Genomic DNA, 25847 nt, shown 5'->3' with positions numbered 1-25847 from the left:
AAGGGTTATCTGGAAACACACAAATCATATGGCACTTTCTTGACGATTATATTCACGATACAGTTTCAGTTAAAGTTTTCGTACGCTAAGGCCTTTCTGAACTTCACATTTCACCGAGTAATAAGGAAATAAGCTTTCTTAAACGAATATACTAGTTACCTTAACACATGATCTACACGATAAAATTCCATTCGTCGTCTCATGGCACATGTTATTAGATTTTATCAGGGTAGTTCAGTGAACAACTGACAGGTTTAGTAAAAGATATCTTCAATAGACCGTGAGCTGCACTAGAAATGCTATCAAGTGCTGTCAGGCCCTAAGATTTGATGGCAGTAACATAAACGACAAATTGTGTCCTATGTTACAGGACATATTTCAGACACTCCCATATTAACTGACAAGCATGTCATTGCTATAGAACTGAGTAATGTAAGTAGAATTATATTGTCGCTATATATGTTCACTTATCATTTTGTAGACATCGATATACACACGGTTGTTTGTTCCTCTGTAGCAGACGCCACTGATGATGGGTTATAAACTGGAAAACCGGTTTTGGCAAACGAAACAATTCTAGTGCAGCTCATGGTGTATAAAAATGTCTTTTAATAAATATCTGGAAGCTGCGGAGCACTAAGCATCCAAGATCTCTATAACTGGGAAGTTATCACACTCAAAACACCCACCCGCTCTTCTTTCCATATACTCGCACATATTAATGCACAACTGGTCGATAACAACAGTGTGGGCATCTTTTGTTTAACTTTCCTTTAAACAATGGAGTACATTGAATAGCCTGTAAAGCTTCATTTCCTACGTCAAAAATGAACGAGTAATTAGAAAAGAACCAGAGAATCTATTAGGATGTGTCTCTGCTCCGTCACAGAGTATAGGTGGTGGTGGTACGCTTGCTCAACAGCGAAGTCATCAGCGTCCTTACTAAACTAGTTGGAGAGCAATGTGGCAATATTTTTTAAAATCACGAACCGAATGATAAAATATAAAATATACGTATCCTTCTCTCTGCTCCGTTCTCACTCACTCGCTTTCCCACTTTCAGACAGAAGAACAAAATATATAATTGTGAAACTTCATTGTAGATGACCTTCAGCATGCTTATTTTCATGCTCAGTGTTACTGGTTTCGATTATCACGCCAAAGCAAATAGTCTACTGATCGAAACCAGTAGCACTAAGCATAAAAATAAACATGCTGAAGGTCATCTACAACGAAGTTTCACAATAATTTGACAGCTGTAAGGCCTCATCTCATCACAAATCTAAAATACACAACACTCAGTCAGTTTGTAAAATCCACATGGGCTATAACTACACGACAGCTAATATAATGTAACCGGGAAATGAGAATGGCTGATCACGGACGAAAAGTAGGACGAACCAGCCACCCTGGGAACATTAAAATCTTCTACCAAATAAGCTAAATAGAATGGTTCAAATGGCTCTGAACACTATGGGACTTAACATCTTAGGTCATCAGTCCCCTAGAACGTAGAACTACTTAAACCTAACTAACCTAAGGACATCACACACATTCATGCCCGAGGCAGCATTCGAACCTGCGACCGTAGCAGTCCTGCGGTTCCGGATTGCAGCGCCTAGAACAGCACGGCCACCGTGGCCGACAGCTAAATAGAAAATCAGGCATGAAACATAATCTTAAAGCACGAACCACGCTCGATAAACCAGACGTAGCCCTCATGTCTTCATACAAAAGCATCCTGTTAAAATATGGTATACAGATATCTATATCCAGGTAGCCAGGAGTCAAAGGACAGTACTTTATACAGAGGCGTGTTACAAGTATTTTCCATGCAGGCATTCTTAGCTGTTTCATCTGTAGCTTCGTTACCCTGGAATTACCTAACAGAATGACATCGCCTTTCCTTGCCTCTGCAAAGAGAATGGGAGTAATGGATCATCTGGACATGTTTTCCTGCTGATGGATAGCCTCAAGAGTATCTGCGGAGTCGGTCCAGAGGAGTATTTAGCAGCACAATTACACCTCATCTGCTCCTGCGCCACCAAAATCGCACATAACTAAGCATCGTATACTGTGAATGTTCAGGCAAGCGAATCTTGAGTGTACATTCAGTAAATATCACAGTGGATCCGATGGAATACCGCTGCTTAGACCTTCCAGTGCAAAATACAACAAACTTACAGCTCTCGAATAAAATACTTCAAAAATTAGATTTAAACATAATCTGAGGTAAAATTCTTTCTGTACAATGATGAATCTAAATGCTCGGCTTCCTTGTTAAACAAGTCTGTGAACGATTCCAACCCAGATGAAGCAGTAATTTGGTTCGCATTACGTTCTACTAGGTTCCGCTTTGCGTGAATCTTCGATACGAAACCGTCCCTTCCTTCTATACGAAACCGTCACTTTCTAATTCGTAGTGATTACGAGACGCACAGTAATCATAAACGTTTTCCATACATTTCGACACATATTGGACAATTCGTTTACTGTGAAGTACGACGTGACTGCTATTTGACAGTTCGTTTACTACGATGCTCCATGTTTGCAAAGTATTTTTAGTTAAACAACGATAATGTTACATTTCACTGACTGGATTTTGCTGTTAATTATGTCTTTGATCTCAGTATGTCTAGTTGTCCCACGCACTATCCCTTCTCGTGTTCGTCAGTAAGGTTTTCCAGGTAATATTTATGTTTAAAATCTGTGTGTTCATTTAGCATTTCGTGTGGCTAGTTCCTCGTGTGTGTGTGTGTGTGTGTGTGTGTGTGTGTGTGTGTGTGTGTGTGTGTGTGTGTGTGTCTGCGGGTGGGTGGGTGGGTGAGACTATCTGCATATGTGGTGGTTGTCCACCTGTAAAATTAGACATTGTAATTTTACAGTGATACTTACTTCTAGTTTGATTTGACGTTCGTGTTGCATCTATGGTAAACTGTCACTGTTTAATTAGTAGTTAATACGTAACACATAGTAATTATAAACGTATGGAATACTTTTTACACGAAATACTGAACGAACAGACTTTAAACATTAAGTATTATCTGGAAAATAATAAACGTACTGGGACACGAAAAGGAATAGTACATGTGTTAACAAAATACCCTCAGACCAACGATATAATTCACAGCAAAATCCTGTCAGGCTTAACTAAAAATATTTTATTAACTTAAAGCCTCTTAGTATCGAAGTGCCAAATAAATGTCAAATCGTACTTTACCGTAAACGAACTGTCAAATATGTGTCGAAACGTATTCCATACATTTATCATTATTATATGTTACGTATTCACTGTGACATTTTACCACAGATGAAATACGAACTTAAATCAAACAAGATGTAAGTATCAAAGTAAAATTACAATGTGTAATTATACAGATGGAAAACCACCACATGTGCAGATAGTCTCTCTTATCTTGTATTCGCAGCTCACTCGAGAAAGGCAATAACGCATAAACAGCTTTTGTAAAGAACATTAAACCTATTGCTGTTAGTCTGCACCCATCATTTTCGAAATGTCATACTAAGACTTGTACTATGCTGCGGGCAATCGAACGTAAAATATTTTAATTTCGTGCTATTTATAAAATGGTTCAAACTGCTCTAAGCACTATGGGACTTAACATCTGAGGTCATCAGTCCCCTAGACTTAGAACTACTTAAACCCACCTAACCTAAGGAAAGCACACACATCCATGCCCGAGGCAGGATTCGAACCTGCGACCGTTGCAGCAGCGCGGTTCCAGACTGAAGCGCCTAGAACCGCTCGGCCACAGCAGCCTGCGTGCTATTTATAAACAGCCGTGCTACAGACCCCTTTTGTCAAGGCTAAATAATTTTTTCAGTTATTAAACGACAATTTTTGATCCGGTACAAGAGTTAATAACATAACAGCCACATGTGTAGGCCTGGAAGGCTTCTTCCCTCGTCCTTCGCCATGTCGTGAGGAGCGCCGGCAGAGGTGGCCGTGCGGTTCTGGCGCTGCAGTCCGGAACCGCGGGACTGCTACGGTCGCAGGTTCGCATCCTGCCTCGGGCATGGGTGTGTGTGATGTCCTTAGGTTCGTTAGGTTTAACTAGTTCTAAGTTCTAGGGGACTTATGACCTAAGATGCTGAGTCCCATAGTGCTCAGAGCCATTTGAACCAATGTCGTGAGGAGCGAGTCCGAAGCCGGAAAGTGCTGCCGCCTCGCGATATGCAGCGCGAGAGGCAAATTATGCCAAGCTTTACACCACTGATAAGCAAACGAAACGAGTAACAGCAGACCCGTATAAAAATTCGGTACCGCTACACTTGTAAAAATGTCTCGATAAAGAATCGTCAACCTCGATATGACCCGCAAGGCCTGTTTAAACCTCTACTACTACACCAATGATGAAACGCTACAGTAATATAACTGGATTCAGGAAGATCCTGTCATAGGACCGGAAAATGTGCATACAGTCAACGCACCATTTCCAGCTAGTTCCTTTCGACTTCTGTAGATATCTCTGTAAAGATAAAACCAGATAAACATTGCGTAGGTCAAGAGAAACACTAATTTATTAAATTGCTCCAAGTCTGTCTCCTCATTGAACAAACCCCTATAGGTACTTAATATCCCACTATCTAACATAAAACTTGCGCAATTCTCCCTCCTGACAAAGATTGGAGAAAAAAGAAAAAATATCGGTCTGAACCCCATACAAGCAGACGAAGGCTCAGCAGCGAATTTCTGTAAGCTTTCCATATCAGAAAAAGGAAACTTCTAGTTCACTATAGTACAATTTGAAGTACTTAGCCCTTGACAGCTAGTGGGATGGGCTGCTACCGCAGTAAACACAGCAATGGGAAGTTGGGCATTGTCAGCCACCATTGTATTGCCAGTTACGCTGGGCAAAGTATTGTGGCTGAACAATGAGGCTATTACGGGTGCGAAAATTTCACCTATTTCAAGAAAAAAAACGCAAGTTTTTAATATGCCGAGAGACACTCCTCCAGACATCTATATCATATCTGAATTTCAGTATTTTCCCCCGACTTTTGCAGAGACACTGGACTTCACGCAAGTTAGATATGACAGAATTACAGATTTTTCCACGTGGTAATTGTAGGCGATCGAGACTTTAATTTTCCATCGTTGCGGCGAGCGGAGCGTTGTGAAGGCTGGCTGCAGACACTGCACGTCGCGAGACCGTCGCCGCCTTGGGCCGTAAACGACAGATGCCAAATAATTTAAATCAAAATACAACTTCAAGCGAAAGAGACATTGACACCTTTTGGACAAACAGACTGAGGGTATTAAGTGAGTGCATTTGGTAAGTGCTGCTTCCTGGCAGGGTTACTCAAACTGTGACATTTCACTTTACGTGCTGGGATAATATGTAACGTCACAAAGAGCCCGGCAGGCTTCAGGTTCCAACTACCATCCTCGCCAAGCACTGTGAATTTCCCTGACAAATCACTTCACGCGCATTTCGACAAACTCATCATTTCCAAGCCACAGTCAAACGCGAACATCCATGGCTGAACGTCCCAAGTCAGAGCCATCTACTAGGCAGACTGAAATTAATATAAAATTACAGTGATTACCAGTCAACGCTGACATAATCGATTACTGGCTATACCGATTTCGACACTTAACTCAGTCTCAATAGCCCTACGAAACAAGAAACAATATACAAAGAGAGATTTAAGTGTTGCAACTGTTTTAGCCAGTAAACGATATACGTAGGTTGGAACTTAAATAGTGGCAACACTGCTGTGGAGACACTATGCAATGGAATCTACGATCGTCGCTGATAGCAAACGTTGTTGACATACCTGTCTTACCTCCGAGCAAATGGACTCGCCCGTCCGACGTCACCGGCGTGCGCACAATCGAGGGAAAAACAGTCACTTGTGAGCAAGCGGTCTAACGTTACGGTGTCACTATGTTTTCGAAACAGAAACAACGATATTGGCTCAAGATTGAATGTGGCAGAGGTCGTACAGCACGACAGTGTCATCAAGGCCTTCAAGAGGCGTGCAGGAAATCGGCATTGCCGTACAGAACAGTGGCACGTTGGGTAAAAGCCTTCAACGAAGGTCGGCAAACTGTGGCAGACATGCATCGGGCAGGTCGTCCTAGCGTGTCTGAAGAAGTAAATGCTGTTACCGCTTTAGTGGGCGGTGATCGACGCCTTACGATTCGTGAGCTCGCCCACGAAACCGGATTAGCGCATACGACTGAGCTTCACAACCTGAAGGAACGCCTCGGCATCCGAAAAATTGTATCACGATGGGTTCCGCATTGACTTGACGGAAACGCAGAAATGGATGCATTAAAACGCTGGTCAGACGCACTTGGAGCGCTATGAGCGCGAAGGAGAGGCTTTCTTACGCCGTATCGTAATACTGAATGAGACAGGGCCACATCGTACGAGCCAAAACTGAAACGCCAATCCAACGAATGGCGTCATTATGGGTCGCCGCGAAAGTCGAAAGTGCGTTAGAGCCCCAGTATGGTGAAGGTTATGGTGATTCTCGAGTACGACTGTGATGGTGTAACCCTAACCCATTACGTTCCTCCACGGCAGACAGTCAGTCCGCAGTATTACTGTTCATTTTTGAAGCATCACCTGCGACCAGCTTTGCGGAAGAAGCGGCGACACTTTCTGCGCAACCCACCCATCTTTTTGCACGACAATGCGCGCGCACATACAACGCAAGCCGTGGCTGCTCTGTTCGGTCGATGGGACTGGGAAATACTGCACCATCCACCATACTCCCCGGGCTTAAGTCCCTGTGACTTTGATTTGATTCAGAAGGTGAAGGAACCACCTCGTGGCATGCGCTTCAGAACTGTTCCAGAGATTTGACAGGCAGTACACAGCTCCATTCGCACTATCAACAGAACAGGCTCTGGTAACGGTATATTACGCCTTCCACATCGCTGGTGACTACTTTGAAGGACAGTAACAGGTACAAACGAGTAACTCTTTTGTATCGGGCCGGCCGGTGTGGCCGAGCGGTTCTAGGCGCTTCAGTCTGGAACCGCGCGACCGCTACGGTCGCAGGTTCGAATCCTGCCTCGGGCATGGATGTGTGTGATGTCCTTGGCTTAGTTAGGTTTAAGTAGTTCTAAGTTCTAGGGGTCTGATGCCTCAGATGTTAAGTCCCATAGTGCTCAGAGCCATTTGAACCATTTGGAGCATTGTCTGGTAAGTTCTGTAATCAAATTTAGTCTGCTCACTGATGCCCTATGCCAACAAAATGGCAAATATCTAGCCTTAATTACAGTCAGAATTGTATAACGTCTCCTGTGGTCACTCATCAATGCGGGATAAGAAATGTTAATTACGTGCCTTCTCCTTAAATGTTATATGTAAATTGAAAGGGCATCACTGCTAACAGCTGCAACAGGACATTAAGCGGAATCAGCGCCGACGAACGAACATGTGTACCGGACCGGGATTCGAACCTGGAATCTCTTGCTTACTAGGCAGGTGCGGTAACCACCGCGCCACCCGGGACCCAGCGATATCGCAGCTGCACGGACTATCTCGGTACGCCTCACGTCCGACCTCCTATGGGAATCTCTAACTAGCGAACACGAGTATGCTGGATAGGGACTGCGGACAGGTGGCGTTCGATGGAGGTGTGGATCGGCCGTGAGGCATACCGAGGTGGTCCGTGCAGTTGCGTTAACGCTGTGTCCTGTGTGGCGCAGTGGTTACCGCACCTGCCTAGTAAGCAAGAGATTCCGGGTTCGAATACCGGTCCGGCACACATTTTCGTCCGTCGCCGCTGATTCCGCTTAATGCCCTGCTGCAGCTGATAACAGTGATCACCCTTCAATTTACATATAGTGTTTCACAGCTGCTCGATCTGCGTGTTGTCCGATCGTTCGAAGGAACAGACACTGTGGATTAAAAAAAAAAACAACAACAATTTAAATGTCACTGGCTGCATCGTTCGACTTGGCAGGGTGATGGTATGGAAAGCGTCGTCGCCTACAGCAGTCTGACGGTGAAGGCTCAGGTGACATCCAGCGTGTTTTATTAGAACGTATCAAAGCGTTACCTCACAGCACAACATCTCTGAGAGTACACTCCACTCTCTTTGCTTTTAAAGTGAGCTCTCGCTTTTTCTGACACGGTGTCGTTATTGCCGGTGTAACGCTTTCTTTGAAGGTGTCTTCATTAGGTACTTCGACTTGTCGAACGATTAGTCATTCTACTGTTTGGTCAAAACGTTGGCATCTATTCTCTTTCGTACCCATCTCCGTGGCTAAGATATCTAACGCACGCCTTGCTGTGGCTCGATTCGAAGGTGTCCGGTTCGAATTCTGGTGGTACAAGTAATTTTCATCACCAGTATCTAGTCGCCAAGGGGAGAAGTGATCGTGTAAAGTTCCTGATGATCATACTTTGCACGAATAACCTGAATTAAAATCCAAACCTCTTCGCAGTGTCTCATGCAATAAGGGTAATACGGCAGTGTTCAGCCCGACTGTTCCCTTGATGCTATACGACAGGAATAGGCAATGTGCCGACACCATGCTTCACCCAGCCCTTCTCTCTTCATAAAACAACACAAATACGAAACCACACTACTCTCTCTCTCTCTCTCTCTCTCTCTCTCTCTCTCTCTCACACACACACACACACACACACACACACAAACACATTACAGTTGCCTATATTCAATAGACATATTAAAGGTAAAATTCTTACACGCCGCGTAGAAAGGGGTCCAATTTGCGCGAAGAATCGAAACGCTTTTCGATTAGACTTTTCGAGTTTCCCAACCAAAAATGCCGAATGCCTCTTTCTTTCTCTCTGTTTCTCTTTCGTAAACAGATGTTGCCTTTAAATTTCAGGTTCGTTCAAATGGTTCAAATGGCTCTGAGCACTATGCGACTTAACTTCTGAGGTCATCAGTCGCCTAGAACTTAGAACTACTTAAACCTAACTAACCTAAGGACATCATACACATCCATGCCCGAGGCAGGATTCGAACCTGCGACCGTAGCGGTCGCTCGGCTCCAGACTGTAGCGCCTAGAACCGCACGGCCACTCCGGCCGGCTCAGGTTCGTCTTCACAACAAATTGTCCTTGACCATAAGCGATTTCCAAACTGCAAGGACAAAGTTTGCCGTGAAAAAAAAAGAAACTATTTGTTAAGCACTAAAATCTTATGGCAAAAGTTTCGATATAACGCATACATTAATTTCAGTGAACCAGTCAGTGAGACGCAACGACTTTTTTTAAGTAATAAAAATTAACTTACTATAAAACAATAAAAGCAACGAAATTATTTCATTCATAGACATGATAACGTGTGAATAAAATATATCTACTGGAACATATACTTAAGCACACACGTACATCTGAACACACCAAAGCTGTCTGTATCCAAATGGAGATGAGTATATATATCAGATGCGAATATACAATTATTGGTCAAGAGCAGGATAATTTCTAAGCAGAAAGAAAGAGACTTAATCAACGTAAGATGCCATGATTTTTAAAGAAGACTGGCGTAACAGAAAACATTATTGATAGTTAAAAGAGCAGGCTTTGATTTCCGAATAATTATTTCCATGGCACAACATTTTACGTTACCTAATATTCGTTCAAAAAACTCAAGTAGGAACACAAAATCAATAGTTACAAATCAAAATCACGGTTTTTTTTATTCACGATTTAGCGACTAACACGCCGAACACGGTAAAGCTCCAGTAAGCTACACAACCATCTTTACTTACCACATAAGGCGTCCTAAATGCGGTTGCAGATCACGTTCACCTGTAATGAACACAAAGATTTCATTATTTCAGTGATTTCTGTGATTAAGAATACATACTAATATTATAAATGCGAAAGTAACTCAGTCTGTTACGCTTTCAAGACTAAAACGCTGAATCGGTTTTGATTAAATTTGGTAGGGAGATAGATTGAACGCTGAGAAAGAACACAGGCTACTTTAGAAAGTACGTAATACAGCATACTTATTGATTTGAAGAATATAATTCAAAATATGGAACAATAATTACTCTTTGAAAAAGCTAATTACTTTTTGACTTTTGAGCTTTATCATAATTGTCAACATGCTTTTATTGGTTGATATGTTCTACATAACATGATTCAAGGTATTCAATAAAATGCTTACACAATTGTCAACGTGTTTCGTCCATACTTCCAGATTAATACCAATATCATTAAATGCGAAAGTTACTCTGTCTACTGCATTTTCACGACTCTACCGCCGAACCGATTCCGATGAAATCTGGCGTGGAGATAGCTCGCACCCTGAGGAAGACCATAGGCTACTCTAAAAAGTAGTATTATTTGTATGAGCATTATTAACTTTTTAAAGGTGGTGTAAGTGAATGTGATCCAGGCGACGCTGGAACGAAGGTGGGGGACTCTTAGTGTTTCCGTGACTGCGAATGCAATGTTACCGTGCATGCGGTTTATGAGAGTGAGCCACCTCGTATAGATGGAGAGTTTTGTGTTGATATAAAAATTAAATCAGACGGTAAGCCCGAGAACCATATTTAAAACTACTGTGATATGCCTGGAAAACGTGTCTGATTTAGCGCATAGATCAAAGAGAGCTGGGGCTGCGACAGTTACTCGAACACAAGAAACCTAGAAGCCATCCGAAGTCTGCCGGAAGTTGAATGCAGAACGTCAGGCGACGTTAAGAGTTACTGAGACACTAGAACAATCACATGCCCGTCGCATTTTAGACGCTCAGCGTCAACGCTTCTCGCGTAACTTCCGAGACGTTGGAAGACTCGCAACGACGTCACTGAAAGTCTGTACGACAGAGAGATGTCGTACCTTTACATGTGGAAGAGGCTTTTGGTGAGCCTGCATTTGATCACGATCTGTTAGTTGAGTATGTCAATCACAAATAAGTCATCTTAGCAGGATGGATAAAAAATGTAGACACTATAATTCATCGAAATGGAAGGAATAAACGGTTCGTATGCGTTGCTCTGGTAGCAAAATCTCACATCCAGTACTGTGTGAGCATGAGGAACACTTAAGAACTCTACTTTTGTACGAGTGTACTGAATCGAGGCATCTTTTAAATATAATTAGAAAATATAACGCGTGCTTTTTGATTTGACATACAGTTACATACCAGAAACACATTCATTCTGTACTTACATACCGTCACTGCACCATTTTTTATACATACCTCTTTTTAACACTATAGACACGGCCATTATACATTAGTAGCTGGCTTACTTACCATCACTCATCACAACAAAAATACTGATATGCGAGGGCAGCTGCGGGTAACAGCTAGAATACGTAACGTATGTCGGAAAAATCAAAAATTATATGGTGGCTATGGCGTTCAGGAATTTTCGGCTATAATACTACACATATCCCATTTATCTTTCTTTTTCCTCCTCCATCGCACCATACTAAGACATAGGAAAATCTTTAATATATTCCGGAGTTAGAAACAGCGGAAAAATCAAAAATTATATGGTGGCTATGGCGTTCAGGAATTTTCGGCTATAATACTACACATATCCCATTTATCTTTCTTTTTCCTCCTCCATCGCACCATACTAAGCCATAGGAAAATCTTTAATATATTCCGGAGTTAGAAACAGCGTCTTTTACGAACAACATACCCGTGACGTATTATACAAGCGGTTTACAAACAAAGAACTCCAGCCACTAGCACTTTCCTAGATTACAATTGCTAAAACGCAGGGCACCAACTAATAACATTGACGACTAATCAGCTAAACCGCTCCTATACCGCAGAAATGAACACGCCCACCCATAAGCCATGAGTCTGATAGCGGGACATCGGTTTTTTCCCGTGTGAAACAGTGTTATGATAAACGAAAGAGTCTACGGAACAAAACTGTGTAGGGAGGAACACAAAAATTAATGCATGAATGTAATAATGTGAGTTACTTGTTCCTGCTACATCAAGCTTCAGTTAAAGGGACATTTATGTTCTATGCCGCCAATGTTAAACTATAGAATTTTGTGACCCATTATCTTGGAAACTTTTTAAGACACCAACTTACCATTTTCCATAATTATTTAATGTACCTATCTAGATAGACTGAACAAGAATTATTACTAAAATTGTATGGTGGGACATGTTCTCTTTTTTTCAATCACTCAGTTTTTTGACAGAATTTTGTTCATAAATGAACATAAAAACAAAACAACTTAGGATATTTTAATTATCCTAGTTCCGTGTGTGTTGAATCTTACACTTAGCATGCTGTGAAAATTTCGTGTCTATATCATCGGTAAGTTTTTAGAAAACGGGTCATTTATTGCAAAAAAGTAATTGAGAGATATTGATGTTTAAAACTTTCTTATTACAAAGTCTTATACACACTTACATTCCTGCGTTTTTTAAGCACTAGAATTGCCCTGGCCTATAGTCTGTGTCTTCTTCAGTGTCACAACAGCCCAGTGCTTGCCTCCTCCTTTTCTTTCTTGCTTCTTTTGTCATTTGCTGAGCAGCTAACTCTGCTTCACGTACACGAAGGTAATCCAGTTTCCGAAGTCCTTTAGCTGTGTTCTGTCCAAATCTTACCCCTAAATTCTCCAGAACCTTAAGTCTCTCATAGTTCCCACCATTAAAAGTTATTACAGTATCAGACACTGTCATGAGGCCAACAAATACGTTTTTAGACACACAGCACCACACAACATTATTGAAGGACTCATTCACATTCTCGGTCTTCCCTTGTAAACACTTCTTTAGTAGCTCAGGATTTGCCAAATCTCTGTATATGGGTTTGTTTGCCTCCATTACTGCCAAAGGAAGAGAATGTTTATGTGTAAATTCATGCAGGGTGCCAGAAAATTCAGCTTGCCTATATTTACACCAAGCGTTTGGTAGACGTGGACACAAAGCATGACATGGCTTTTCATCGGTTGATATTCGATGAAAGAAAGTGCTCCATACATGTCTTTTCATCTCCTCTAAATTGTCACAGTTATCTCTAATGGCCTTCCCGTAATATTCCTGTAATTCATCAATTACTTTGTCCGTTAGTCTTCCAGCACATTTTACTGTCTTCCCATCAGACAGTTTTGTGTTTCAACGAAAGCTAATATCAGAAACAAAGGATTGATTTGTTTATTCATAATGCCAACTTCTGAGACGTAGCAGTAGGCACAAAACAAAGCAATTCACAGCCTTCTGGACTGTGCTCAACTGTGGCAGTATATGCGTAGCCGCGAAATTTGACAGTCACACGTCAACATTCAAAATATTATTTGAAGATCTCACAAATGTCTGATTTTAATGTATTATATACCAAAATGTTCGGGAAAGTTCAAAGTACATTATGGAGTAGAAAACAGAAAACGTCAAATTTCAACGAAATTCACGCACAATGTCCCCTTAAGAACAGTTCCACCAAATTTGGAACTGAAATGTTGCTGTAGACAAAACTAATGTGTTGGTGAAGCTAACATACTATATATAATATCAAGAGAATATTACACGCAAAATAAAGAGGATAAGATACAAAGCATGGTTGACTACTATGCAACATATTAAAACATCACTGATCCACTCTGAACAAAAAGTAAAAGTCCATTTTCAGGGATATATGTTTAAACGGTGATTCTAGATGATAAGAAATAATTTCGGGATATGACCCATTACAGAACAAAGGAAAAAAATAAGCTATGATGACTATAACGTACCTATCACAAAATTTGTCACCTCCAGGGAACAACACACTAATACACTGTACATACTCTAGCAATGATAACAGCCCCAATTCGACGAAAAGGAGATTTCACAAGTTTCTTCAGGTATGCCATACGCAGCTAAAGCCACTCATTGATGATTAAATCCCGGAGACGGAGGTGATGATTGTACGTTTCATCTGCTGTTTCAAATAGCAGCGAGCATTTCATATGGGATTATGATCGGGTGATTTAGCAAGCCAGTCGAGAATGAGAGTTCGTCTAACTTAGAAAGTATGTGTGAGCACTATGAACACGGCTGACGTCACCTTGAAAACGGGAGTGTCCATAGTACACTGATCATTAGAGACTAGATTATATGCATTTGCATGTTGCATTTGCACATTTGGCTCCTTTTCACCGGTTATTGCAAAAATAACAAAAATTAGTGACAATGCATATTTTCGCTCTATCTTTACAATATTTTAAAAATTCTGACGGGCGGTCTCTAGTTCGATCTAGTTTTGATGTCTCACAGATTGACCGCGACCTAGAACTGCGTGCATTCGCTAACCGAGAGGTCACTGCCTAGCGAAATGATTACAGAAGAAGAACAGAAACAAGCAGACAGAGTCAATGCTCCTGCGCCAGCGCCCCCGCCTAATTCCCTGCGCTGTCATACCGTCCGGACGTGTCGGCAACAGTTAAATTAATCTACGCAAGCTGTTAGTCGCAGTCCATTGTTTCAGTTTAGCTTTCTATTTACTTGTACACAGCTGAACATGTTTACGACGTGTAGGGTGTAACGTGTTGTGGGCCATGCCACCCGAAAAAAGAAAAGTTGTTTCGTGGATAGCTGACCATCCTGAACATCAACATTTGGCGGAATTGTTTTCTATTGTCGAGTTTGAGAGAAAGACGTTTCGTGCAAAAAGAAGTTTCAGATAGACCAGCATGTCAAGACAAGTCTTCATATCGCAGGAATGCAGAAGAAAGGACCACAAGAACTTCTGACAACAGCAACTTGCAGTAGCATGGATTTGTCCAAAGGAAACCAGAAAATTCGGTTTGACATGGATCTATGTGAAGCATTCGTTGCAAGCCATATTCCTCTTCACAAACTTACAAACCCAATCCCCAAAGGCTTCCTGCACAAATGTTGCTTAAATCAAAATACACCACATGAATCAACATTGCGTAAAAATTACATACCGACAATTTACGAAATCGTTCCGGAAGAAATACGCAGCGAACTCAAGGAAGGCATTATCTGGATTTCAGTTGACGAAACTACAGACACATGTGGCAGTTACATTGCAAATTTAATTGTTGATGCTTTAAAAGAAGAGCCTTCTTCTTCCTGTTTAGCAGCCTGCAAAGAATTTAAAAAAGTAAATCATTCTACGATCGCCAGATTTGTGAAGGTCTGTATTAGAAAAATATTTCCAGTATCATCTGCAGATGAAAGGGTGTTTGTATTTATTTCAGATGCTGCTCCCTTTATGATCAAAGCAGAGAAAGCCCTCCGAGTATTTTATCCCCATTTGATTCATGTGACGTGCTTTACTCATGGACTACATCGCCTTGGTGAATAAGTACTTTCCACTTTTGTGAATGTAAATAAATTGATTTCATCCACAAAGAAAGTGTTTCTAAAGGCTCCTGCTCGCACCAAGACCTACGAACAAAAACTACCGAATGCGTCTATTACCTCCCGAACCTGTGGTAACTCGTTGCGGTACGTGGGTCGAAGCTGTGTTGTTTTACAATGAACGTTTCGAGGCCATTAGAGGGGTAGTAAACGACTTCGATAGTGCAGAGGCTTTAGCAGTTTGCCAGTGCAAGGCACTGTTAACGATTCTGGTATTAAAAAAGACACTGCTGTCATTAGCACTCATTTTTCTCACATACCTGCAGGTATTAAAAAGCTTGAAAATCAAAGGTTTGGCGTTGAATGAATCTATTCAGTTAATGAATCAAATTATTCTAGTGAACTCCTCATTGCCGGAGGTATTCCCAAGAAAACTTAAAGAAAAGTTTGAAAACATTTCAAATAATAACCCAGGCTTTGAACCCTTGTGCCAAATTGGCTGTTTTACCAGCAACGGTAAGTGACAACATGGCACCAGAATTCAAATAGTGCCCAGTCACCTCTGTTACGTAGAACGGTCCTTTTCTGCTTACACAATGTTTTGAGTGACCGAAAACACAACCTTACTACCGAACATTTGGAATAGTACTTGGTCGTCTATGTTTACAATAGTAGAAAAATGTAAAATAACTTGTAAATGATGCTTTCATCCAATGGTATTAATTAAAAGTTAATGCTGTTCAAAACATTCATGATTGTATGTTTTTTTTAATATTACAGAGTTTTTTTAGCGTGTCCCTCTGTGTGCGATATATCTCGAAGTTGGCCCTGTACATATCGATCGTTTCGCTGCGACTCACTCGCATCGCATCCGCTTGTTATCGTAAACAATAGCAAAAAAGGAACAATTCTTGAAACACAGTATGCGTCCCCATTTTGCAAATTTCTAGAAAATAGGCCCTCTTTCTAACCTCTACCAGAAAGTATTTAGAAAATGCTGTCAGCGTTCTATACGTACCGATTTTTCGCGTGGCCGGCGCTCTTCCTTGTAACTGATATGCACAGGTTCGACGCACGCAGTAACTACCATGTCTTTTTTATTATTTTATCTTGCATACTCGACATTTTTCATGCATATCTGCATGCAAATTTCAAGGTTTTTATGATGCATATAATCTGGTCTCTAGTCATCATGAAGATCTAGAACAAAGAGAATGTTGAGATAAACATGCTCGCTCGTACATATGGTAAGATGAGCGAATGTGTGCTGAAGTCATGGTACGAAAAATAGGCCCAAATTGATCACAGAACCGCCTTCGATCTGAATGGCATCCTCCGCACTTGACGGTTATATGACCAAAAGGTTGCCTTTCCGCATTTCAAAAAGAGATAAATACGCAACACGCCTCGTGTGGTATCATACAGAGATTGTGTTGCCACATTAACGTGGGCAATGCGAATCGATGCCACAGACATTAGCGAGGGCTCGCTCCAATCCTCAACGACGTGTGGGAGGTGCTCCACAACATCGCGCCCTCTCTCTCAGAAACAGCAGCATCCTCGAGCTGAGATCAATGTGGTGTCGAGCTTCCAACAGGTCTGCCCAGTTCGAAACCTCAGCTACAGCTGTCAGCATCATGGTACTGGGCAACGTGATAGTAAAAGTTTCTGATGGACTTGCTCATTTACACGTAGAACAAAAAAATGATCTGAGCACTATGGGGCTTAACTTCTGAGGTCATCAGTCCCCTAGAACTTAGAACTACTTAAACCTAACTAACCTAAGGACATCACACACATCCATGCCCGAGGCAGGATTCGAACCTGCGACCGTAACGGCCGCGCGGTTCCAGACTGTAGCGTCTAATGCTTTCGTTATTATGGACTGCTATAGAGGCAACAAGACCCAATATTTCTGCAGGGAACTTCCGGTGACTTTTTGAGTCCATTACACGTTGATATGCTGCACTACGCCGGGCAAAAGGAGGTCTGACACGGTATTAGGGGATATCCCACGACTTTTGTCATCTAACTGCAAACGTAATTTCTGTTTTCTACGATTCCAGAGCGACGTGAAGACTTTAACTAGTCGTCGTTTCGCTCCCATGATGGAGCCAGAGAAAGCAGAGTGACGAAACGAGACGGAACTACGTAAGTCTGAACAGATGGAAGAAACAAACAATGAGTCGACAGTAAATGTGGACTGCATAGAAGTTCCGCTTGTAAGAGACTCATCGAACGTTTTCATTCGCCCCTGCTAGCTCGTTACGAATAAAATGACAATTCTATTCGACAAAACTGAAACCGCGCGAAACGACAGCATGCGGGTCGTCCGCAGCGCGCGCGCCGCTCGCCACGGGGCGCCCATTCTGCTGGCGAGCGCGACACTTGAATTATAATCGCCGTGTTTGTGAATCAAACGCGGCGGCTCGGCCGGGCCAGGGTGCGCCGCAGCCGCCGCCGGCGCGTCCTGCTGCGAGGCGCTACCGGAGGCCAACTTATTACCAAACAAATAATCGTGTTACAGGGCGGCAGCGGGCGCAATATCCTGCGACAAAGGCATGGCAGCAGGCGGCCGCGCCGCGGGTGACCGGCGCGCCGCGGCACGGCCCGCGCGCGCTTCCGGCGGACGACAATCACCGCGCAGCGGCGCCTCGCGGTGCCGCGCACTGAGTGGTTGACAAACAACTTGCAGCCCGTCCAGCCGACACCCTCGCCGACAGATGTGTCGTGGCAATTTACACAAATTGAAACTCTCGGCTGCGAAACGATCGGTGATTTTCCTCCTAGCTCTTACTCGAAATGGACCTATTAAGGAGCACAAAATCCAATAAAATCTTCGATGTGGTGGGACAGCATCGATGCTCGTAAACTGGACGCAGTTGTTTCGATTACAGTTTTAAATATCCGGTTACGAAAAGAATCACTGACAGATGAGCAGACGTACCATAGTCAAGTAATGCAGTGACGGAGAACAGCCACAAAATCGACAAATAATTAATGTACAGTAATGTACACTACTGCCCATTAAAACTGCTACACCACAAAGATGACGTGCTACAGACACGAAATTTAACCGACAGGGAGAAGATGCTGTGATACGCAAATGATTAGCTTTTCAGAGCATTCACACAAGGTTGGCACCGGTGGCGACGCCTACAACAAGCTGACATGAGGAAAGTTTCCAACCGATTTCTCATACACAAACAGCAGTTGACCGACGTTGCCTGGTGAAACGTTGTTGTGATGCCTCGTGTAAGGACGAGAAACGCGTACCATCACGTTTCCGACTTTCATAAAGGTCGGATTGTAGCCTATCGCGATTGCGGTTTATCGTATCGCGACATTGCTGCTCGCGTTGGTCGAGATCCAATGACTGTTAGCAGAATATGGAATCGGTGGGTTCAGAAGGGTAATACGGAATGCCGTGCTGGATCCCAACGGCCTCGCAGTCGAGATGACAGGCATCTTATCCGAATGGCTGTAACGGATCGTGCAGCCACGTCTCGATCCCTGAGTCAACAGATGGGGACGTTTGAAAGACAACAACCATCTGCACGAACAGTTCGACGACGTTTGCAGCAGCATGGACTATTAGCTCGAAGACCATGGCTGCGGTTACCCTTGACGCTGCATCACAGACAGGAGCGCCTGCGATGGTGTACTCAACAACGAACCTGGGTGCACGAATGGCAAAACGTCATTTTTTAGGATGAATCCAGGTTCTGTTTACAGAATCACGATGGTCGCATCCGTGTTTGGCGACATCGCGGTGAACGCACATTGGAAGCGTGTATTCGTCATCGCCATACTGGCGTATCACCCGCCATGATGGTATGGGGTGCCATTGGTTACACGTCTCGGTCACCTCTTGTTCGCTTTTGAACAGTGGACGTTACATTTCAAATGTGTTACGACCCGTGGCTCTACCCTTCATTCGATCCCTGCGAAACCTCACATTTCAGCAGCCTAATGCACGACCGCATGTTGCAGGTCCTGTACGGGCCTTTCTGGATACAGAAAATGTTCGACGGCTGCCCTGGCCAGCACATTCTCCAGATCTCTCACCAGTTGAAAACGTCTGGTCAATGGTGGCCGAGCAGTTGGCTCGTCACAATACGCAAGGCACTACTCTTGATGAACTGTGATATCGTGTTGAAGCTGTATGGGCAGCTGTACCTGTACACGTCATCCAAGCTCTGTTTGACTCAATGCCCAGGCGTATCAAGGCTGTTATTACGGCCAGAGGTGGTTGTCCTGGGTACTGATTTCTTAGGATCTATGCACCCAAACTGCGTCAAAATGTAATCACATGTCAGTTCTAGTATAATATATTTGTCCAATGAATACCCGTTTATCATCTGCATTTCTTCTTGGTGTAGCAATTTTAATGGCCAGTAGTGTACTTTTGGGAATAGATTTCTATGAGTACCTAAATTAAGTGATTAACACTGATAGATCACTGGTTAACGTAAGCGCTGGACAGGCAATTGCAAATGTGAAATGCTGGGGCATTAATAACAGGTGTAAACGTCAAAATGTTAAATGCAAGCATGCAAACGTGTATGCATTATGTTGTACAGGTGCCGGACGTCAGTTAGTGGGATGGAGTTCCAGGCCTGTTGCACTTGGTCGGTCAAGGTGCTCGACTGAAGACGGATCTGGTGATCGAGCAGGTCAAGGCAACATGTCGACAGTCTGTAGAGCATGTTGGGTTAAAACACCGGTATGTGGGCAAGCGTTATCCTGCTGGAAAACACCCCCCGGAATGCTGTCCATGAATGGCAGTACAACAGGTCGCATCACCAGACTGGCACACAAATTTACAGTCAGCGTGCGTGCGAAAAACACGAGAGTGCTCCTGCTGTCTTACGATATTGCACCCCAGGCCATAGTTCCATTTCCAAGTCCAGCGTGACCGGCACACAGACAGGTTGGTTGCAGTTGTTCAACTGGACTCCTCCTAACCACTACGAGGCCATCACTGGCGCCGAGGCAGAACCAGCTTTCATCAGAAAACAAAACAGACCTCCACCCTGCCTTCCAATGAGCTCTCGTTTGAGACCACTGAAATCGGAAATAGTGGTTGTTTGGGATCAATGGAATGCACGCTACAGGGCGTCTAGCTCGGAGCTGTCCCTGATGTAACCGATTTGTAACCGTTCGTTGTATCACTGTGGTGCTAACTGCTGCAGATGCAGTACGATGCGCCAGTGCAATACCGAACGCGATGGCCTTCTGGAGCACAGTCTTCCTGCGAGAGTACGCTCCCGTGACCACCGCAGCCAGCAGTCGTGTACAGTGGCTACGTTCATGTCAAGTCTTTCTGCAGTATCGCAGAAGGAGCATCCACTTTCACGTAGCCCTAGTAAACGACCTCGTTCAAGCTCAGTGAGGTGTACATAATAGCGTTTTCGTCGCCTTAAAGGCATTCTTGACTAACATCAACTCACCACGTCCATTCTGAGGTGACTAACGCTCACGACCTGATTTGGAGCGTCTTAGTGGCGCTACTACCGACACTCTTCCGCGACTGGCGCGAAATTTTAATTGCCATCATCTTTCAGACGTAGAAATACGCCTATCAGCTTTCGTTTTTGTCGAACAAGTCCTTGGTGTTGCGATTTTTTCCGTCAGTGTAGCTACTTTTAACTATAGCAGGCCGGTGTAGCCGAGCGGTTCTAGGCGCTTCAGTCTGGCACCGCGCGACCGCTACGGTCGCAGGTTCGAATCCTGCCTCGGGCATGGATGTGTGTGATGTCCTTAGGTTAGTTAGGTTTAAGTAGCTATAAGTTCTAGGGGGCTGATGACCTCAGCTGTTAAGTCCCATAGTGCTCAGAGCCATTTGAACCATTTTTTACTAGGGGTCGTTACATCAACAACGCCCCACATTTGTTTACAGCTGTTAATATATACAGGAAAATGTCCTTTTAGGTGCTTCAAATTTGATGTTCCTTATGCACATGTGGGAGTTTCGAAGAATTCCAGCAGATGGCAGAGCTTTAGTTAATTCTCAAAATGGCGCCTACGCAAGACACTCGTTACAAGTAACGTGCTGTTTTTGAATTCTTGATTACGGAAAAAGAAACTGTGGTGAACATCCAGAAACGTTTGTGTACAGTGTATGGTGATGATGCAGTTGATAGTAGTACTGTTTGGTGGTGGGTAAAGAGAGTTAAAGCAATATGAAGCGCAGAAACAGCTGCATGATCCGCTGCGTTCGGAATATACGCTCAGAGCCACTTCTCCCGACATAGTGAATCACGCAGATGGGATTATTCGTTCTGACTCACACCTCACAACTCGACAATTGGCTCTTCAGTTGTCGGTGAGCATTGGAAAAGCGGGTAACATGGTCGAGGCTCTTGTATATTAGGAAGTATAATCAATATGATTCCCACGAATGCTCACAACAGACCACAACATTCAAAGAAAGGCATTTCATCTGATTGCTAGAGCAGGCTGAGGCGAATGGAGAGGGCTTTCTGTCATGGATTGTTACAGCTAAGAATCCCTGGGATCATAACTTTGATGCGGAAACAATTAAGGTAGTTACTGGAGCGGCACGATCCGGTATCACAAGAACAAAAGAAATTCAAAGGTAGCTCCCTCTGCTGGCAAAAAGTCATGATAACAATTCTCTGGGATACTGATGGTATCATTCTCGTGGGTGTGTTGCTAAAAGGGTGAATCCTTAATTTAGGGGCATATGTAAGCCTCTGAACAAACTGAAGAACAGTTTCCGACGTGTTCAGTCTAATAAGAATGCAAAAGAAATCTTGAGCCAACGGGACAATGCACGCCCACACACAAGTATCAGAACCCGGAAACATATCCCCAGGATTGGATATCATTGTCTCATCAACTCTATAGCCCAGATCTGACGCTCTTGAACTTGGGAACGTTGCGGCAGTTCTCTTTCTTAGAAATGAGGCTTGAATTTATATAAATTTGCCTCCAATCCCGAGCGCTACTGTTGCACCTAAGAATAGGTTCATTGCATACTTTTGCTCGAGTGAGCACCGCAATAAGGAGCCTAAAATAAGAACCCCCACAAAACTTCAGTTACTAGTATAAAAATGGCAGCTGAGGCTCTAGATTAAGCATGTGACTGGACTAAAATGCTCCACCGCATGGGTGCCTCTTATAGAACAAGTGAACACAATATGATAAACCACAGAATATATACTTGTCATTGCTTCACAGAGATTTAAAAAAACTGTACAGTGTGCAATATTACTGAAAAAATAAGAATATTTTCATGTCAGTTTACTTGATCACTGAACTATATAATACATTCTTCCAAAAATATTATAGGAACTGTGCCTCGAAGAAATAACTTCCTGACTTTTCTTGAGAAATATCAATAATAACTGCAATAGCCCTGGTGCAATTACAAAACAGTCAGTTTAAAACGAATACAAATTAATACAATGACCGAATTGTGTTGCTTTTTTCGTGACGAATGTCGGTCGTCGGCGCCATGCCTCTTAGGTCAATGCTCCTCGCCCCTTCAGCATTCACATCGGTTACCCGGGTACTGCAATCCACGGATAGCAGAGTTGGTGGTGGCTCGGACGTTCTTCGCAGATTACATGAGACCATTTGTTTCAAAATTATTAATAAAATTATTTCTCTCCCACTTACTGCCCTTGTCCTATCACTGACGAGAGCAAACAGTTCGATGTAACTTGACCTTTACACATTTTGGACACTTAAGAAGCCTGTAAGTGCGATACGCTTTGAAGATGAAGAGAGCGCAATTCACGAAGTGAAAACATGGCTACGGGCATAGGCTTTTAATAACATACGATACTGTACATGTTCCTACACAATGATGACGTAAGACCACAAAATGTGATGGAAGCTATGCAGACAAACAGGTCATGTAAGAAAAATATTGCCTGATATCATCAAATCCCTGGTCTTAAGAATAATTCAGGTCTGAGAAAAAGGGGACATCGTTTATTACTAAATGACCGTGATGTAAGGTATCCCTGGAAGAACGGTCAATATTCAGGCATATGACAGGGACGATCATTCGAAGCAAAAAAGTGCTGGAACATCGGTTGGAAAGTGTACACCTAATGTATGATCACTTTGCTACTGTGAACCTCATCTCCTCTACTGAACAAGAGCTCACAGTTCTTAAGGTATACATTTTAAACCCCCTGTTTACAAGACTTCCTGACTTCGAACGATCGTCCCTGTCATATCCCTGAATATTGACCATTCCTCCTGGGCCGCACTGAGTAGTACAGTAAATTGACGACGATAGTAGCTACGTCCGGACACTCTGCCCGCACTGCGCGGCGACTCTGTGTTTTCAGAGGCGCTATGAGTCATGCGTCATGAATGGCGCCTCATGAAACGTAGTAACAACACGATGACTGCAGGTCATGGGCGTGACGGTTGAGGTCATCCCGAGGCCTCCCTCCATAAAACGCACGTCAAAACAATCACTGTAGACACACTACCAGACAAAAGCCCAAAACAGATACGGAACACTATATGAAATGGAAGCGTGGGCATCAATCACAAAAAAAAAAAAAATTGTAAGGAAGATATTGTGGCTAGCTGCTGAGCTTCACGAACTACGACGCATGTATCTATTTGAAAACATTTACCTTATGGGGTATCACTGACTGAAGTGAAACTTTTCTTTATTCTGTTTCATTACTGTACAGTTTCGACTGTGAAGCCATTTTCAAATGTACGCATACGTACGCCACTCAGAATAGCCATACCTGGGCGATAGTTCAAAAAGTCATCAAATAATACGTGTATCTATGTAATCGTGAAATGTGGACTACATAATCGGACTTCACAGCCAAAGACATGGCAATATATGCCTCAATGTACGGTAATTAACCAATCTACCAACAGAATGTTAAACAGTTAACTTCTGGAAAAGGTTGGTTCTAGTATTCATCTTGGTTCGTGTTTTTCAACAGTGCTGCCCTTAATGCTACAAGGAAGCAAGATTAAGATTTACCGATCCATCAAAGACGAAGTCATTGGAGACGGAGCAAAAAAGTTGCAATGGCGAAAGATGGGGAAAGAAATCAGCCCGTAAAGGTATAGCTCTAGTGCGCCTACATGAATACTTTTTTCATTTATTATTTTGTTTTATTCATTGTGTTTTGCTGTAAATGTCAAAACATTAGAATATTACAAGAAAATAAATGTTTTTGAGTATCTCTATGCCCCTCTGCTGTAAGACAATCTGTTTTCGACTGTCGAAGCTGTACAACCGAGTGGTATAAAACACTTTAAGTCAATATGTGCACCTTATCTCGTGAATTGCAATGGAGGAGGAGGAGGAGGAGGAGGAGGAGGAAGATATTAGCGTTTAACGTCCCATTGACAACGAGGTCATTGAAGACGGAACACAAGCTCGGATTACGAAAGGACAGAGGAGGAAGTCGGCCGTGCCCTTTCAAAGGAACCATCCCGGCATTTGCCTTGAGCGATTCTGGGAAATCAGGGAAAACCTAAATCGGGATGGTCGGGCGTGAGTTTGCCCGTCGTCCTCCCGAATGCGAGTCCAGTGTGTTAACCACTGCACTACGTCGCTTGGTAAAAGTAAATATCGTGTCACTGGGGCCTCCTGTCGGATAGACCGTTTGCCGGCTGCAAGTCTTTCGATTTGTCGCCACTTCGGAGACTTGCGCGTCGATGGAGATGAAATGACGATGATTAGGACAACACAACACCCAGTCCCTGAGCAGTGAAAATCTCCGACCGAGCCGGGAATCGAACCCGGGCCCTTAGGATTGACATTCTGTCGCGCTGACCAATCAGCTACAGGGGGCGGACACCTCGCTTGGTGTGAACTGCAGAAAGACAGTGATTAATATTGAGTAAACTGTGTACTGCGCTTTTATTCGTGGCTGGACTAGAGGTTTTCGTGAGTGCAGTGGAAGCAGTTAGGTGGGTGAAACAATGCATGTGCACAGTATCAGGTTTGCACACTTGGAGAACTGTGCGTCGATGTGAATAAGGTTCAAACTGTGTCTTGTCAATCGTTGATCTGATATTTTTTCTTGGGTGCGACGGAGTACGACATTGTCTAGATGAATATAATCCTTAAATAACTGAGCGCACACTGGAACTGGGATCTCACGACATCAAGCTCACGGTGACAGCTGCGGCAACAAATGTACAGCGGATCTGGAGACATCATTTCCAACGCGGAATCGTCAAATACTAGTATCGCGCGTCACCGTTACCGCACTATATCGGAATCCTGCACCGAGGTGAGGTTCAGCCGAGTATTGTCGGAAAGGACTGTTAAATGTGTTCAGCCTCTGAGTTGCAAAAGTAAGATACTATAGGTCTTTTTTTCTTTCAAAATAAAATGTTATTCTTAAGGTTGCAATTAATAAGCCTACAACATTGTAATTTTAACAGCAACTACATTACAGTGTAGTGTCTGCTCCACATTCATCACTACAATATTTTTACTATTTGGCAAAATAATAATCGTGCTTGCTTCCATTCATTCAGTATTTACGCCAAGTTTCCCAGGGTCCCCACTGTGTCATCTGAACTTATTTTCATCCCGCCATTACATAGCATGCCAACGGCCT

At 43.2% G+C, this 25847-nt stretch overlaps 1 protein-coding gene across 1 annotated transcript in view; it reads left to right on the top strand.

The window, feature by feature from the left end:
* LOC124795697 (Holliday junction resolvase MOC1, chloroplastic-like) overlaps window positions 1–17928 on the top strand; it is a 159447-nt gene extending 141519 nt beyond the window's left edge. Inside the window, exon 4 of the mRNA XM_047259777.1 lies at window positions 17594–17928. Within this exon, the coding sequence (XP_047115733.1) occupies window positions 17594–17928 (335 nt within the window). The remainder of the gene's footprint in view (window positions 1–17593) is intronic.
* Window positions 17929–25847: the final 7919 nt, after the last annotated feature.

This window comes from Schistocerca piceifrons, chromosome 4 (assembly GCF_021461385.2).
Source record: "Schistocerca piceifrons isolate TAMUIC-IGC-003096 chromosome 4, iqSchPice1.1, whole genome shotgun sequence".
Taxonomy (NCBI): Eukaryota; Metazoa; Arthropoda; class Insecta; order Orthoptera; family Acrididae; genus Schistocerca; species Schistocerca piceifrons.
The sequence above is the reverse complement of the archived record's forward strand: the minus strand, read 5'-3'. Positions and strand labels throughout refer to the sequence as shown.